Consider the following 18515-nt stretch of genomic DNA (forward strand, 5'->3'; position numbering starts at 1 on the left):
AATTAAGTTAGCATTAATCCGGGCTTCCCTGGCGGCTCAGATGGTAAAGAATCTGCCTGCAATGCAGGAGACACACCTACAATGCAAGAGACACATCCCTGGGTCAGGAAGATCCCCTGGAGGAGGGAATGGCTACCCACTCCAGTATTCTTGCCTGGAGAGTCCTTTGGACAGAGGAGCCTGGCAGGCTGCAGTTTATGGGATCTCAGAGTCAGACATGACTGAATGACGAGCATTAATCCATACTATAGTGTTTAAATAGAAGGTGCAGATTGTAATCCCTAAGGTAACCACTAAGGAAACAGCTTTAAAAAATAGTGTATGAACCATCAAGGGAGTTAAAATGGTACATTAAAAAATATCTACTTAAAGAAAACAATAATGGAGGAATAGAAGAACAAAAAAGATATGAAAAGCAAAAAGTAAAATGGCAGATGTAAATCTTGCTTAATGAAGAAGTATATTTAATGTAAATGGAGTAAGCACACCAATCAAGGGCAGATATTAGTATGGTGAATAAAAAATAAGATCAAATATAATCTTTCTAAAATAGATATTCTTTGAGACAAAGACACAATAGGCTGAAGGTAAAAGGATAGAGTTATCAGACCTACTCTATTTGTAATACTAGTATAATTTTAAGACAAATTGTTACTGGAGACAGGGATATTTTATAATGATAGAACAGTCAATCCATGAGAAAGCTGTAACAATTCTGAACATATATGTTACCTGATAATGCAGTCCCCAAATATATGAAGCAAAACTGCAACAATTGAAAGGAGAAATTACAATTCACCAATAATAGTTGGAGATTTGAATACTCCATTTCAATAATGGATAGAACTAGGCTTGATGAACAAGGAAGTGGAAGACTTGTATAACACTATAAACCCAATAAATCTAATATATCTATATAGAATAATAGAAGATATCTACGTAGAAGAATTCATTCAATAGCAGAACATGCAGCTTCTCAAGGGCGTGTGTAACACTTTCCACGGTAAAGCATCTCCTATGCCAGGCCATTAGGACACACCCTGATACATGTAAAGGGACGGAAATTATACCAAGTGTGTTCTCCAGACACAGTTGAATGAAACGAGAAGTCAGCAAAAAAGGAAGTTTGCAAAAGTCACCAATTTGTGGAAATTAAATAATTCACTCCTAAATAACAAATGGGATGAAGAAGAAATCACAAAGAAATTAGAAAAATATTTTGAAATTAAAACAAGACAGAACATTAAAAACCTTATTGTGAAATGCATCTAGTGGTTAGAGGGACGTTTAGATCGGTAAACACATGTTGAAAAAGAAGATCTCAGAACTTCCCTGGTGGCCCAGTGGCTAAGACTCAGTGCTCCCAGTGCCAGGAGGCCTGGGTTCGATTCCTGGTCAAGGAACTAGATCCCACATGCCACAGCTAAGATCCAGTGCAGCAAAATAAATAAAATGAATTAAAAGAAGATCTCATGTCAGTCACCTCATCTTCCATTTCAGGAAAATTGGAAAAGGAGAACAAACTAAACCCAAAACAAGCAGAGAGAAGAAAATACTAAAGATTAGAGAGGAAATAAATGAAATTGAAAATAGAAAAACAGTAGAGACCAATAAAAGCAGAATTTGGTCCTTAGGAAGATCAATGGAAATGACAAGCCTTTTGACAGATTGACCAAGAGAAAGAGAGGCTCAGATCGTTAAATTAGTGATGAAATAGGTATCGTATTTACTGACCTTACGAAAATTAAAAGCATGATGAGGGAATAATGTGAATAATTATATGCCAACTTAGATAAAATGGAGAAATTTGTAGAAAGATGCAAGCTACCAATACTAACTTAAGAGAAAATAGGAAGTTTGAATAGACCTGCGAGAGATTGAATTAGTCGTCACAAAATTTCCCAGAAAGAAGAGCCCAGGGATAATGGCTTCACCGGTGAATTCAGTGAGGTATTTAGAAAGAAATCAAGTAATACTCATCTTTTATAAACTCTTCCAAAAAAATACAAAAGAAGGATAGAATTTCAGCTCACTCTCCAAGGCCAGTATTATTATACCGTAATACCAAAACCAGATAAAGATGTTAGAAAAAAAGAAAACTAAAGACCAACCTCCCTCATATGTTAATGCAAAAATCCTCAACAAAATACTAGCAAACTAAATTCATGAATATATAAAATGATTATGTACCATAACCAAGTGAGTTTTACCTTAGGTACACACAGTTGGCTTAACATCCAAAAATTATTCAGTGTAATAAATCATATTAATGAAGGGCAGAATCCACAGACTTATTTCAAGAAATGCAGAAAAATCATTTGGAAAAATCAAGCAGCCTTTCATGATAAAACAGCTCAACCAATTAGGCATAGAAGGGAACTTCCTGAACCCAATGAAGGCCATCTATGAAAAATCCACAGCTAACATCATATCTATTGGTACACAATTGAATGTTTTCCTCTAAGGTCAGGAGTAAGACACGGGTGTTTGTTGTTAGTTTTTCAGCATTTTCCTGGAGTTTCTGGCTTGGGCAGTTTGGCACAAAAAATTAAAGGTATCGAGATGGGGAAGAAATAAACCATCTCTAATTTTGGTGACATGATCTTGTATATAGAAAATCTTAAGGCGTTCACACACACACAAAAAAACCTATTAGAATAATAAATAACTCTTGCAAGTTTGTGGAATATAAGAGTGGCATGTAAATATCCATTTTATTTTATACAAAAGGAGTGTTATGAACCAAAAATAGAACAGTAGCAGCAAAAGGAATGCAGTACTTAAGCACAAATTTTTTTTAAAAAAAGAAGTGTAAGATTATATACCGAAAACTGTATAGAACAATTGTTGAAATGAAGACAAATAAATGGATAAACAGCCCACATTCATGAATCAGAAGACGAAATGATGATATACAGATTTGATGCCATCACTATTGAATCCCAGCTGTGTTTTTTGCAGAAATAATCACATTCCAAAATTTATATGAAAGTGCAAGAGATTCAGCATAACCGAAACAGTCTTGAAAAAGAACAACAAAATCGGGGAACTCCTACTTCCTGATTTCAAAACATAGTGCAAGGTTATAGTAATTAAGACAGTGTGGTACTGGCATAGGAATAAACGTGTTTATCAGTGGAATAGAAGTCCAGAAATAAAATTGGATGTACATTCATCATAGAATTTCCATTCTTAATATTAAGATATATTTACTTATAAGAAATGAAAACAGAAGTCCTCAAAAAATACTTGTACAAAGAATATTTATAGCAGCTTTGTTCATGAGAGCCCCAAGCTGGAAACAACACAAAGGCCCATCAATAAAAGGGTGAACTCATTTAGTATGTTCGTATACAACAGAGTACTACTCAGCAGTCAAAAAAGAATGAACGATTCAACGTGAATGAACCTCAGAAACATTATATTGGGTAGAAACCACACACAAGAGTACATAGTTTTTGAAGTTTATGGGGAGCTTTATAGTTGAACTGTTGCTGGGAAGGGGCAGATTTATTGGAAAGATAAATGATGGAACTTAAGATTTTTTAATTCCACTGTATTTAAATTGTATAGTATTGAATAGCAGGTTGTTGAAACAATAGAGGAGGATTTCACATGTTACTGCACCAAAGAAATCATGATAATGTTGATAGTGTCTCTTAATTAGCCTTTAATGTGCCAAGCACCTGTCTAATTGTTTTACACCTTTTATCTCATTTAATCAACATGTGAATTAAGGAGTCTTACTATTTTTGTCTTACTGATAAGGAAACTGATGCACAAGAAGTATAGTAACTTGTAAAGGTCATGTAACTTTTTTTTAAAAAATAATTTTATTCACTGGGTTCTTTTTTTGTGCTGGGTGGGTCTTTGTTGCTGCGAGGGCTTTTTCTCTAGTTGTGGCACGTGGGGGCTGCTCTCTAGTTGCAGTGCATAGGCTTCTCATTCCAGTGGGTTCTCTTGCTGCAAAGCACAGGCTCTAGGACACATGGGCTTCAGTAGTTGAGGGATATGGGCTCAGTAGTTGCAGCTCCCGGGCTCTGGAGCCCAGGCTCAGTAGTTGTGGCCCACGGACTTGGCTGCTTCGTGGCCTGTGGGATGTCCCCAGATCAGAGATCGACCCCCAGGTCTCCTGCTTTGGCAGGTGGATTCTTTCTCACGGAGGCACCATAGAGGCCCAGGCCCTGTGGTGCTCAGTCAGACTCCGGGACCTGCGGCCGTGATGGCTGTACACTACCCGCAGTGTCTTTCGCCACTAATTGTGCCCAGAGTTCAGACAGAACCATAAAGCCTTATTGGTGGAAGAAAGAAGTAGAGTTTGCATGATATTAAAATATACGTAAGATTATAAGTAATGCGGTTCATTTCTAGATTCAGGTGTCATTTGTGGAATTATTTGTACTGCTAATGCAACTAGGCTTAGGGATATTCCCTAACTCCTTCTAGGCACGATTTTGTGATACACATTCTTCTCTACAGTCTCCTATATTCTCACGTACACATTTTAAATTGCATACAGGCAGAGTTCTGTTCCTCCACTATGACAAGTTCTAGCTTTGAAGAGGTTCTCTGAAAATGCTGCTTTTATCTTTCTTCTGCAGTGATGAACTTTAATGTTGGAGTGTTGTAAGTTCTCACATAATAAGGCTTAGATTTTTGTTTGGTTTGGCAGTAGACTTCTGTTTAAAATTCTTTTAATCTGTTCATTCTGTGCTTTTTCACATTCATTTTGATGGCTGATGGCTCTGTGAAGAATTTTATGTGAATTTATCACACTAATATAACTTTTATTTGTGACTCTTCCTCTATCCCAACTTGCTAAAAGTGGGTTTTACAGCAAATTGTTGAATTTTTGTCTTCTACGGTTTGCTTTCTTTCTTTTTTTTACCCTGCCCCCGTCCCCCCCCCCCCCCCCGCCCCGGAGGAAATAAGACACAATTCATATGCTAGATCTAAAGTTTCATTAAAATTGCTTATGCCCTGTCTCAGGCATTTTAAGTGGGCCATCTGTCTAAACATCTCTCTCCTTTTTTTTTTCTGATCATTTCCTCGACTTATTCATGAGCCATGGGAGGGCTCCTTTGTAGTCTCTCTGTAACTGGTTCTGTCTACCCCCACTGAATACATCTATGTGCTTGCATAACATATCTTTTCACCGTGCTGGAAATTCTCTGAACTTGGTGCAGATGAATGGCCCACTTTTCTGAAGGCCTTTTTCTTCCTGCAAAGACTTGTATGCAGAAGCTGACCTCCGCGGCCACGGAATGCCACATATTATTCTTGATCATTTTACAGACCACCCACTGTGAAAGTTATGATGAAGGGTCGCGTAATGATTCTTTGAGCACTAACATTGTTTTAACTCAGTGTTTCAGTCCTAAATAGGTAATGGCACAATGGCAAACCAGCGTTTCTGAGTGTGTGATAGTATGGTTTTGAGATGCTTATGATCCTTGATAACAAAAGATGCTGCTCATTATGTTTACACGAAACCTGCTGTAACAAATGACATGCAGTACTAACATGCTTGACTTAGTATTACTTGCACCTTTTTGAGTAAAAAATATTCCAGTAAATTTAAATGTGTTACCATTAACATTTGTGACAGTCAGCTGACAGCTTTTACCATAAAATATAGGATAATTTAGTTTTATTGAGCATGTGCATTCTTACTAGCAGATGAGAATCAAAGTGGACAGGTCTGGGTAAGAGCTGTTATTTGATTTGCTTTGTGAGTGGCTGTTTATATGAATTCCATTTTACTGTTTTGTATGTTTGTTTTTGAAGTAGTAGCTTAAATGATACCAGCTTTCCAGTTACCTAAGTCGCCCAGATGAAATTTTTGATCAAATGGCAGTCTCTTTCACTAGACATATACATCAGGAAAGGAGACTGTTTTCTGCCTATCATTATTGTGATGACTTGAGTAAAGCTCCAAGACTGCCCTGCTCCCCCTTTTCAGAGAATTGTTCATAAAGTCCTCTTTGAGACTGTTTTGGATTTCATGAAGAAATAGAATTTTTTTCCTAAAATTTAAAATATAACTTTCAGTGATTATTACCATTATGAGCATGTTTGTGCTGGTGGAGTTAATATCAGTATTTTGAAGTAATCATTGTTAATGTGGTTTCAATAATTTTGCAGAAATAGAGCACATATGCTTTCAGGTTGGTATGTATTACTATCTTTATAGTTGCAGCTTATTTCTATTGCAGAACTTATTGGTGTTTATATTGGGCCTGTATGCCCCCAACTCCATCCATTTTATTTAAAACCAAAACAGAACTACTTTCAAACTTACTCAGAGCCAGAAGGAATCTTAACAAGTTTTGTTTGTAGAAGAGTGAACTCCTGTAAAGCGATTCCACTCTTTGACCCTATGTTCTTGGTATCTCAAGGTCTTGCTTTCACAGAGGAGCCCCTTTGCTACGTTGTGAGAAAAACGCTGCTTCAGGCGCCTTGTGTGAGCTCAGCAGCAGCAGCAGCCTCCCGTGTCGCCTCACTGTCCCTGCTCTCATCCTTATTTTAAAGCGTGCAAGTTTTGGCTCCAAAGGATTGGATGAGTTCCCTGATAACAATGCTAGTAGGATGAACGTGCTGAGATTAGACCCTCAGCCTTTTAACTCAAAAGAGCCTCTGCACGCTCTGCAAGTCCTCTCGGGGCAGGTTCCAACATGTATGAAACAGATGTGCATCCAAATAAAACAACAGAAAAACAAATAGCAGTTAGGTTCCAAAGAGCAGCAACGATGTCTCGCCACCATCCGTAAGGTTGCTTTCCATGGGAAAACGTGTCCCCCTTTCAAACAGGATGCCAGGATCAGCAGCTTCTCAAGATGCCTCTGGAGACAGAGGCTCAACATTTACTGGAAAGAGTTATTGGCCTCTGCATTGTGAAAAATTTTAAGCATAAAAAATGCTTTGGCCACCTCATGCCAAGAACCAACTCACTGGAAAAGACCCTGATGCTGGGAAAGATTGAAGGTGGGAGGAGAAGGGGATGACAGAGGATGAGATGGTTGGATGGCATCACCGACGCGATGGACATGACTTTGAGAAAGCTCCAGGAGGTGGTGATGGACAGCAAGGCCTGGCGTGCTGCAGGCCATGGGGTCGCAAAGAGTCGGACGTGACTGAGCCACTGAACTCAACTGATAGGTTGAGAAGAAAGACCACTGGGGTTTATACTATAATTAGGGAACAGTTTATGAGGAAAGTAAATATTTCTTTTTTCAAGAATCTGTTAGTTTGAGAAGCCAAGAGAAGGAATCTAAAGTTTCATTAAGGAGATTTCAGTTATGGGGGGAAATACTATAGGCCTAGTGCGTGCATACTCAGTTGTGTCCAACTCTGCGACCCCATGGACTGTAGCCCACCAGGCTCCTCTGCCCATGGGGATTCTCCAGGCAAGATGACTGGAGTGGGTTGCCATTTCCTTCTCCATAGGCCTAGAGGTGGGACTAATAATAAAGAAAATGAACACTTGCCTGCATTATTTAATTTTATCCTCAACACACTGTGGCCCAGACACTATTACTATCTTAATTTTATACATAAGGAAACAGACTTTTCTCGAGGTCACAGCTGATTAATGACAGAGCTGGGTTTTCTTCTGCCTTCCCGGGTCACCGGATCCAGAGTTTGTAACCGCTGTGCTTAGCTCTCCTGCTCATGTCAGCTTAGTTTAGTTTGTTTTGTGCAGCAATTTAAGGCCTTGCCCCAGTCAGATATCCAAGTCAGGGAATAGTCAGAAATAAATACAAAGAGTGGGGCCGCCTTTTATTTTAAGGAACTTGGGTGATTAAGCTTTGCCTGTGTGTGCTAAGTTGTTTCAGTCATGTCCAACTCTTTGCAACCCAAGGGAGCCCTCCAGGCTCCTCCATCCATGGGTTTATCCAGGCAAGAATAGTGGAGTGGGTTGCCATGCCCTCCTCCAGGGGATCTTCCGACCGAGGGGTCGAACCTGTGTGTCTTGCATCTCCTGCATTGGCGGGTGGGTTACCACTAGCTCTGTTGAAGTTTATCCTGATGTAAAGTAGAAAACCACACAACAGTCCTGAGCAGGAGAGTGATCCAACTATGGCGGATAGCAGATTCCAGAAAGCCAGGTCACACAGTAAGCTGTCATTGCGATACTCCTTGGTGGGGGGGATGGAGGGAGATGTTGACTTCATTTGAAGGTGAGTCAGGTGAGCATCGTGAGGTCACCCCCGTAGGCGCAGGCAGCCAAGTGGAGCCTGGGAGCTCGAGGCTCAGTCTCCTTCGGCAGTGCGTGCTGTGTGCCTGGGGAGACGGGCCTTGCCTGTGAGGGGCTTGGCACCTGGTGGGTGCTCCTCTGATCCTTGCTCACCTCCACCCTCGGCCCTCCTGCCCCAGCCTGGCACTGGGGTTTGGGGATAGAAAAGTCAGGCATGATCTTGGGCTTCTAGAAGCTCACAGGCCAGGGGATGAGATAGGCATAAACAAGTGCCCGGTGGAAAAGATGCCAGCAGAGGCCAAGCAGAGTCCCCCTCCTCCTGCTCCTCCCCCCGGCTCCTTCTGGCCACCACATGCCTTCTCTCTCCTCCTCCTCGCTGTGCTCCCCTGTTGTTCTTTCAAGCTCTCATGCGTGAAGCTCTGTCCTCTGAAACAGCCCTCTTCAAATGACCAAAAAATAGTATTCCAGACCTACAGTGGGCATTATTCTTGATTTGTTGATGCATTTTTAAAAACTTTTCTTTAACTTTCATCTGTGTAGTGTTAAAAACATTTCCTTCATCTCCAAAAAATAATTCAGTCAAGAGTGTGCTGAATACAAATATTCACCTAAATTATTAATCATCCTCTGTTAGACATCGTGACTAGGGATGATTTGATTCTAGTCACAGTTTTTGTGGCTTTTTTTTTTTTTAATTGACTACACAGAGACTCCTTTGAAATTCAGAGGATGTTAAAGTGTTGGCCTGCAACATAATTTTAGAACTAAGACTTAAGGCAGAGTCTGGATACTACATACTTAGTGCTTAGTCAATATAAATAATGTAAATATGCCTTACTTAAATGAGGTTAATTCAGAAATCATTAAAATTTTGTTAGCTTAAAAAATTGGGAGAAACATTTGTATTCTAAAATGTTTGTTTGTCTTAGGCTGCTTGTCCCAATTTTTCTGGAGTGTGTACCATTGATCATCACAAGAAAAGACCTGTGTGCTAAGACTAGCATCACTGATGTTGTTTTCTCACCCAGACAAACAAACAAACAAAAAACTGAAACAAAACAGATGGACATAAGGCAACTTTCGGAAATGATAGCTGTGTTTTATTACCTTGATTGTGGTGAGATAGCATGAGTGAATGAATATGTCCAAACTCATCAAATCATATACATGTACAGTTTTTTGCATACAAATTTAATTCAAGCTGGAGAAAGGAAAAGATTAGTATTATAAGGTTTTAAAAAGTCTTGAAAAGTAACCAAACACTGAAAACAAAATAATGCTTAAAGAAGGTTAAATTTTGAAGGAATGTAAAAATTAGTCAACTCAGATTCATAGAATAGATGATGGTACCTCAATTTCCCCAGAATGACCGTTGTTGTCTTTGGAGTGTTTGTGTGTGCTGTTTTTTGCTTTTCATCTCTCTAGTTTGTATTTTAAAGCTTTTTCCCAAGAATAGAACCTTTTGAAATGTTCTGAAATACATTGTTTTTATTTTTTTTTACTCTGTAAAGTTTTACTCTGCACACTTAATGTCAAAGGAAAATCAGTTTACTCAGAGAGAATAATATAAAATCATTAACTCTATCTTTTCTTTCAACTTCAGAGTGCCTATTGTAAAACCACAAGTGGCTAGCTGGGAGCTCTCAGTGAAACTGCATGACGGAATTCATACTGTCGTAGCATCCAGCAGTGGGCCAACATTCTCTGTGAGTTTTACTTTTTCTATTTTTGACTATCTTGAAATTATCTATGAATATTTAAAACAATTTTAGCACATTCCATGAGTCTCATCTTTTGCATCTACAACATAGATGTGTTGTTTCTGTTTTCATCTTCTTTAGGAAGCTGAATGGAAATGAAATTTTTGTCTCTTATGTTAATGAGGAAATGTACTCCCAGACTTAGCCACATTCTAAATCCACTTCCTGTTACCTGATTCATTTTTCTTTTGATATTGAGAAGGAATACTTCCGCCTTTGTTATAGAGAAGAGCATCTTTAATGATAATTCCAAGTATATGATGCTTTGTTTCTTTTAAGACAAGTAACTTGAAGCCTTATGTAACATTTTCTTGAGATTTCATGTTGTTGGACTTTCTTTATGCTGAATTTACCTTACAGTGACATTCTTTTAGTTTAGAAGACTTACACCCCTTAAATCATACCCATGAGAGAACTGCTTTAGTTTCAGTCTGGTCTGAACTGAATGGTGTGCACTAAGGTTTATAGTATGGTATGAATGACATGTTTAAATCCTGTGGCTTAAAATTGCCAGAAAAATACCTTTAAGAGTTACTATTTTATTATTGATTTATTTAGGCCACATGGCTTATGGGATATTAGTTCCCTGACCGTGGATTGAATCTGGGCCCTGGCAGTGAAAGTGCTAAGTCCTAACCCCTGGACCACCAGGGAATTCCCAGGAGTAACTATTTTAATTTGGGTCCTTTTTAACTTTCAGCATGAACCCGCAGAAGCTGCTATATAGTTATATAGTTAGTATAATGAGTATTATATGTTGATTATATATATTATATATGTTAGTATAGTGAATATTGGGCCTCCCAGCTGGTGCTAGTGGTAAAGAACCAGCCTACCAATGCATGTTAGACATAAGAGATGCGGGTTCGATCCCTGCGTCAGGAAGATCCCCTGGAGGAGGGCATGGCAACCCACTGAAGTATTCTTGCCTGGAGAAGTCCACGGACAGAGGAGCCTGGTGGGTGGCAGTCCATAGGGTCACAGAGAGTTGGACTTGACTGAAATGACTTAGCACGCATGCACATAATGAATATTAACCTACATTTCTCTTCTCATGGCTAAGTTGCACTGAGGTGTCATTTTACCAGGTCGGGGAGGGTGGGGGCAGGAAATGACTTTTCATAGAAAAATTTAAACTGGATATGAAAATCAAAATAATGTAATTTCATTGAAACATTTCTTGGAGATGCTTGAGATACATGATAGATTCTTATCCCAGGTGGAAAGATACTTCAAGTAGGAATTAATGAGAACTTGTTTAATCAGCAAATACTTATTGTGTGCCTACTGTGTACCAGATAAGTATAAGGCTGTTACACTGGAGAAGGTGACATTTTTATGTGATAGTCACAAGTAAATGAGATTAATTCCTGAATTAAGGTTGGTCTCCTTGGTTGTTTTTATTTTTCTTTTTTTTAATTGAAGTATAATTATTTTGCAGTGTTGTGTTAGTATTCTTGCTTGTCTTTAAATTTTGTGCTTCATCTATATGCCAGATTGCTAAAGCATTTGTTACTAAAAGATATTTCACTCAACTGTCCTAAAACAAAAACTGTGATGGAGTTAACCATGTTCTTGTGATATATTTTGTGGTGAACTTATATGATTCTTTATATTTCTCCTTTCTATATGATCATTTGAAAAATAGCTTTGTAAGTGGATGCTTAACTATGCATCAAATTAAGTAGCAAATTACATGTGTTGAATAGTAAAAGATAATGTAATATAGTGTTTTCCTAGGGGAAGGTTAGCTTTGCAAAAATGTAGACTTTAGCATAATTTTCAGTTCTGTACTGAGTCACCACTGGAGTGTTACTGTTAATCTGATACAGTGTTTTTCTAAGCAGTGCCTTGCCTTAATAAGAAAACTGCCCAGCTTATCTCTAAGAGTTGCTATTTCTCTGTACTTGTTTCAGATTCCATGTTGGAAAGCTAGAAATCATTGGCACTGTTCAAGTGACATCTTTCGAGTTTTTGTTGTAGAATCACCCTGTTTTACTTTTCAACTCATGATGTGTTTAAAAAAAAAAAAACCCATCAAAATTAATACATTAAAAATTTCCCTGGAAAATATACACCTTGATATATAGTATCAAAAACTACTTCCTGTATGTATTGGCTTAGCTACTATCAGAAGCATCAGGCATAATAAAAATTGAGTATTCATGATAGTATATTCCTTTTTCCTGACCATGACTGAACTTCATTTAGTGTCAGTGTTATGAAAAGAGAAAAGTTGAATAGTGTGCAGTAAGTAAAGGCTTTCATTGGTATTAGATTTTTTTTTCATTTATTTTTATTAGTTGGAGGCTAATTACTTTACAATATTGTAGTGGTTTTTGCCATACATTGACATGAATCAGCCATGGATTTACATGTGTTCCCCATCCCGATCCCCCCTCCCACCTCCCTCTCCACCCGATCCCTCTGGGACTTCCCAGTGCACCAGCCCCGAGCACTTGTCTCATGCATCCAACCTGGGCTGATGATCTGTTTCACCCTTGATAATATACATGTTTTGATGCTGTTCTCTTGAAACTTCCCACCCTCGCCTTCTCCCACAGAGTCCAAAAGTCTGTTCTGTACATCTGTGTCTCTTTTTCTGTCTTTCATATAGGGTTATCGTTACCATCTTTCTAAATTCCATATATATGTGTTAGTATACTGTAATGGTCTTTATCTTTCTGGCTTACTTCACTCTGTATAATGGGCTCCAGTTTCATCCATCTCATTAGAACTGATTCAAATGAATTCTTTTTGACGGCTGAGTAATATTCCATGGTGTATATGTACTACAGCTTCCTTATCCATTCGTCTGCTGATGGGCATCTAGGTTGCTTCCATGTCCTGGCTATTATAAACAGTGCTGTGATGAACATTGGGGTGCACGTGTCTCTTTCAGATCTGGTTTCCTCGGTGTGTGTGCCCAGGAGTGGGATTGCTGGGTCATGTGGCAGTTCTATTTCCAGTTTTTTAAGAAATCTCCACACTGTTTTCCATAGCGGCTGTACTAGTTTGCATTCCCACCAACAGTGTAAGAGGGTTCCCTTTTCTCCACACCCTCTCCAGCATTTATTGCTTGTAGACTTTTGGATAGCAGCCATCCTGACTGGCATGTAATGGTACCTCACTGTGGTTTTGATTTGCATTTCTCTGATAATGAGTGATGTTGAGGTATTAGATTTTAATAGGGGGGAACTCCTGCTTCTAGAGTCTCAGAAGGGAGACCTGTGACCATTTACCTGTTTTTCTAGATCATGCTCTGCCACATCAATAGGAAATTAGCCAAGAGGTGACAGTCTAGGTTAATGACACAAGAGGTAATACATATTTGTTTTCCTCATAGTAATGTGTTCATGTTTTCTGAAGGTCTTTTATTTAATTAAATTAAAAAATAAGATATTCAAATGAGGAAAATATAGCAAATTTATGGCAAATATAGCAAATTTATAGCAAATTTACATAGAGTTTAGAAAACTCTATGTAGTTACCCTATTAAACAAAAGAAAAAAGTAGTAGATACAGCTAAATCTCTTCTTTACATCATCCCATTCTGTTCTCTTCCTCTCTGGAGATGACATCTATCGCGAAGGTGCCCTGTGTCTTTCTTGTACATGTTATAGTGTGTACCATAATAATAATGTGGTGTGCCATAATAATAATGAACTATTTAATGTACCATAATAATGATGAAAAAGAAAGATGTGAAAAAATAAATTTCGATACTTAATGATATCGTTTATGTAAGATTTTAAAATATACAAGGCAAAAACAATTCCATTTACAATAGCATCAAAAAGAGTAAGATACTTAGGAATAAACTTAAACATAGAGGACAAAGGCTTGCACACTGGAAAATATAAAATGTTGCTGAAATAAATTAAAGAGGACAGAAATAAATGGAAAGCCATCTCATGTTCATGGATTTGAAGACTTAATGTATGCTATAATGATCAAAGCGTATAGATTCAGTGTCATCCCTATCAAAATCCCAACAGAATTTTTGCAGAAATAGAAAAAAATCCAAACATTCATATGAAATCGCAGGGATCCCCCAATAGTTAAAACAATGTTGAAAAAGAAGAACAAAGTTGGAGAACTCACACACTTCCTGATGTCAAATTTTATTTAAAACTACAGTAATCAAAACAGCATGAACACCAGTAAGACAGACACACAGACCAAGAGAATAGAGAGCCCAGAAATAAACCTGTGGATAAGTAATCAAGTGATTTTTGACAGGAGTGCTAAGACCATTCCATAAGGAAAGGACAGTCTTTTCAACAAATAGTACTGAGAAAATTGGATATCCACATGCAAAAGAATGAAATTGGACCCTTAACCTTACTCCTTATGCAAAAGGAGTTCAAAGTGTATTACAGACCTAAATGAAAAACCTAGAGCTATAAAACTCTTAGAAGAAAATAGTCATTACATTGGACTTGATAATTTCTTGGTTATGACATCAAAAGCACAGGCAAGAAAAGAAGATCACATAAGTTAGACTACATCAACATTTATAACTTTTGTGCATCAAAATCAGTGAGCGAAAAGGCAGTGCACGGAATGAGGGAAAATACTTGCATATGCACGATATATTTGCATATTACTCAGAATATATAAACTAACTCAGCAGCAGAAGCAACCTGTTTTAAACGTGGACAAAGGACTTATTACAAAGTTAAAAATATCTACTTTAGTAGATAAATAAAAGAATTATTAAGAAAGAGACAGTTAGCAGGCAATATAATGGAGTGATTTGGACCCTGTGTTTTTGTGTTAAGAAGAGCTGTCTGCTCTTAGGAAATTAATTCCTCTAAATTTCAGTTTCCTCATCTGTCAAATGGAGATAAAGTATAATGTCTCTTAATGGGATAGAGTGAAATGATATATCTAAAGAGCTTGAAATATTTTCCAGAACAAATTAAATGTTGGTTATTAGTAGTGCTAAAAGTACTACAATAAAAATGTAAATTATTACCAAAAATAAAGTGAAATAAATAAAAATGGGCAATGAACTTGAATAGACATTTCTTTAAAGAAGATACACAGATGACTGATAAAACATGTGAAAAGATGCTTGACATCACTAATCAAGGAATCACAAATCAAAACTATAATTGGAGGCCAATTCATAGCAGTTAGGATGGCCACTATCAAACAAAGCTCCAGAAGAGAGTAAGTGTTGGCGAGTATGAATGAAATTGGAACCCTTGTGCACCGTTTATGCAGCTGCTGTGGAAAACAGTGCTGTGGTTTATGAAAAAGTTAGAAGTTGATACGATCCGGCAGTCCACCCCACTGCTGGGTGTGTATCCCAGACAGTCGAAAGCAGGGTCTTGAAGAGAGACTCGCACACTCGTGTTTAGCAGTCTTAGTCACAATAGCCAAGAAGTGGGAGCAACCCAAGGGTCCAGTGACAAGTGAACGGATAAGCAAAATATGTACATAAAATGAGATATTATTTAACCTTTAAATGGAAGAAAATTCTGACACATTTTATCAGACTTCATTGCACATTTGATATGGACCACTGCAAATTAGTATTTTACTGAAAGTTTTTTCAGTAGGGAGGATGAAAATTTGGGGAAATAAAGCAAGCAGTGAAAAATCAGTAAAAGATATTTTATGTATTTTAGGTTTTTAGTCTAATGCTGAATATGTGTCAAAATGAATAGCAGCATTAAGAAAAGAACCTGATACGTACAAGGCTGAGATGTTATTTAGTTTATTAAGGTGATAGACTCATATATGTAAAAAACAAATTTCGTTTATAGTATTTGCATGACTGCCTTCTGGATTCCCAGGATGTTTCCCATTTCTCTTTTATTCTGCATAGCACAAAACTGGAAAATATTCATGTGTTTATGTTAAAGATAATGGACTTAAATTCATGTTGAAGAAAAATGTCAGAGTACTCTTGACATGACAAAAATTAGTTTGGGAATTTGGGCTTCCCAAGGATGTAAAAATGAATACTGTACATGCTCTGAAAAATCTTTTTTGCTCAGTATTTCATGTTAACTACTAATAAACTGTTCCCCGGGTGGCTCGGTGGTAAAGAATCCACCTGCCAGTGCAGGAGATGCAAAAGACATGGATTCGATTCCTGGGTTAGGAAGATCCCCTGGTGCAGGAAATGGCGAGAACACTCCAGTGTTCTTGCCTGGAAAATTCCCTGGATGAAGTAACCTGGCAGACTACAGTCCATGGGGTTGCGAAGAGTGGGACCCAACTGAGCACACGCAGCACTAATAAACCAGAAAAAAGTTGTAGTGATCCTATTGAATTAGAGATTCTTTGTTATAGTGAATGACTGATAGGAAATTTTCTCCGGACCTTGTGAGATGCTTCTTAAGAATAATCAGAATCCTTAGACTATTGAATTTTGTCATATCAATGTAATTTTTATGTTACTGGTTATAAAGAAAAATCTAACATTAAATATTAAGGTCAAGAAAAACAGCACGTTGCTTTTTTTAAAAAAACTCTTTTCAGTTTATTTTCCTAAATGAGATTTTTTTTGACTTCTTATATACAGGTCAAAACTTAACTTTTTGATAGGCATAAAACTTTGCTACAGTTTTAAATTGTGGTCACAGTCCTTTCATTCTTCCAATTTCAAGTAAGTTTTGTATTGATAAAATTTATACTAAAAGTTAAACTACAGAGATTCATTTCTGGAGCAGCAAACTAACTATAATTGTTGAATATTATAAAAAAATCTCTACTTACAGATTATATACTGTTGTATGTCAAAAATTCTACAAAAGCCATTAAGAAACTGCTACAAATAATACAACAGGTTTAGCAGGGGTACAGGAAACAAAATATATAAAAATCAATAGTATTTCTACTCACTCTCAGTGAACACTCCAAAAATAAAATTATGAAAACAATTTCATTAACAAAAGCATCCAACGAATAAAATACTTAGGAGTAAATTTAACAAAAGAAGTGCAATACCTATATTGTGAAATCTACAAGCTATTGAAAATTCATGAATTGAAGTGACTTAGTTCATGAATTGAACGACTTACCATTATAAGGATGGCAGTACTTTCCAAATTGGTCTACAGATTCAATGCAATTTTTATCAGAATCCAAGCTTTATTTTTGTCAGAAATTGATGCTGACATTCAAGCTGATACTAACATTCAAATAGAAATGTAAAGAATCCAGAAGAGACCATATAATTGTGAAAAAGAGAATGAAGTTGGAGAACTCACTTCCTCCTTTCAAAACTTATTATAAAATTGTCTTTAAATCAAGACCGTGTAGTATTTGCGTAAAGAAACAGATCACTAGAATAGAATTGAGAATCCATAAGCAAGTCCATGAATGTATGGTCAAGTGATTTGTGACAAAGGGGTCAGAGTTATTCAGTAGGAAAAGAATAACCTTTTTAACAAGTAGTGCTGGAACAATGAGGCATCCATGTATAAGAAGAATGAAGTTGACTCCCTACCTCATATTGAATTAATAAAACAAAATCCCACATGGATAAAAGATGTGAAGTATGAGAGATAAAGCAATAAAACTCTCAGAAGAAAACCGTGGGTGTACATCTTCGTGACCTTGCATGTGGCTTTGGTTTCTTAGATTTGACCCAAAAGCACAAGCATCAAAAAAAATTATTTTGATGCTTGTCAAAATTTAAAACGTTTCTTCAAAGAATACTAACAAGAAATTGAAAGGACAAACCACAGAATGGAAAAAATATTTTCAAATAATATATCCAGCGAAGCATTTGCATTTAAAATACATAAAGAACAGTTAATGCTAAAGACAATAATAAAGCTTAATAATAAAGACAGTATAGTATAAAAATAGGCAAAGATGCCTAAACAGGCATTTCTGAAAGAAGATACCCAGTTGTCAGTAAGCAGATACACGGGTGTTCGGCATCCTTCGTCATCAGGGATGTGCAGATCTAAAGCGCAGTGAGATGCCACGTCACACCTACCAGCATGGCTGTGTAAGCAAGTCAGATGATAGCAAGTAGGGTTGAAGATGTAGAGAAATTGGAGCCCTCACACACTGTTGGTGAGAGTGTAAAATGAGGCAACCACTTCGGAAAACAAGCTGGTCTTTCCTCAAAAAGTTACACATCTAGGTTATCCAGAACCTCAGTTCTATCATGAGTATTTTATCACGAATATTTAAGTATTTTTAGACTGACTTATTGGAGAAGGCAATGGCACCCCACTCCTGTACTCATGCCTTGAGGGTCCCGTGGATGGAGGAGCCCGGTAGGCTGCGGTCCATGGGGTCGCTAGGAGTCAGACATGACTGAGCAACTTGACTTTCACTTTTCACTTTCATGCATTGGAGAAGGAAATGGCAATCCACTCCAGTGTTCTTGCCCGGAGAATCTCAGAAACGGTGGAGCCTGGTGGGCTGACATCTATGGAGTTGCACAGAGTCGGACACTTCTGAAGTGACTTAGCAGCAGCAGCAGACTTATTTATATCTTTGTTACTGTGGTAGATGTAGTTTACCTTTCAAATAATATTTCATGTAATAATTTTTCCAAGTAATAGTTCCCGGGCTAGATG

At 37.5% G+C, this 18515-nt stretch overlaps 1 protein-coding gene across 3 annotated transcripts in view; it reads left to right on the forward strand.

Annotated features, from left to right (window-relative positions):
- The window catches only part of PCCA (propionyl-CoA carboxylase subunit alpha), a 346757-nt gene that overhangs the window by 213363 nt on the left and 114879 nt on the right, over nucleotides 1-18515 (forward strand). For all 3 annotated transcript variants that reach the window (XM_043892480.1, XM_043892481.1, XM_043892482.1), the window contains one exon: nucleotides 9801-9903. In XM_043892480.1, coding sequence (XP_043748415.1) covers nucleotides 9801-9903 — 103 coding nt within the window. The remainder of the gene's footprint in view (nucleotides 1-9800; nucleotides 9904-18515) is intronic.

The sequence above is a fragment of the Cervus elaphus genome, chromosome 30 (assembly GCF_910594005.1).
Source record: "Cervus elaphus chromosome 30, mCerEla1.1, whole genome shotgun sequence".
NCBI lineage: Eukaryota > Metazoa > Chordata > Mammalia > Artiodactyla > Cervidae > Cervus > Cervus elaphus.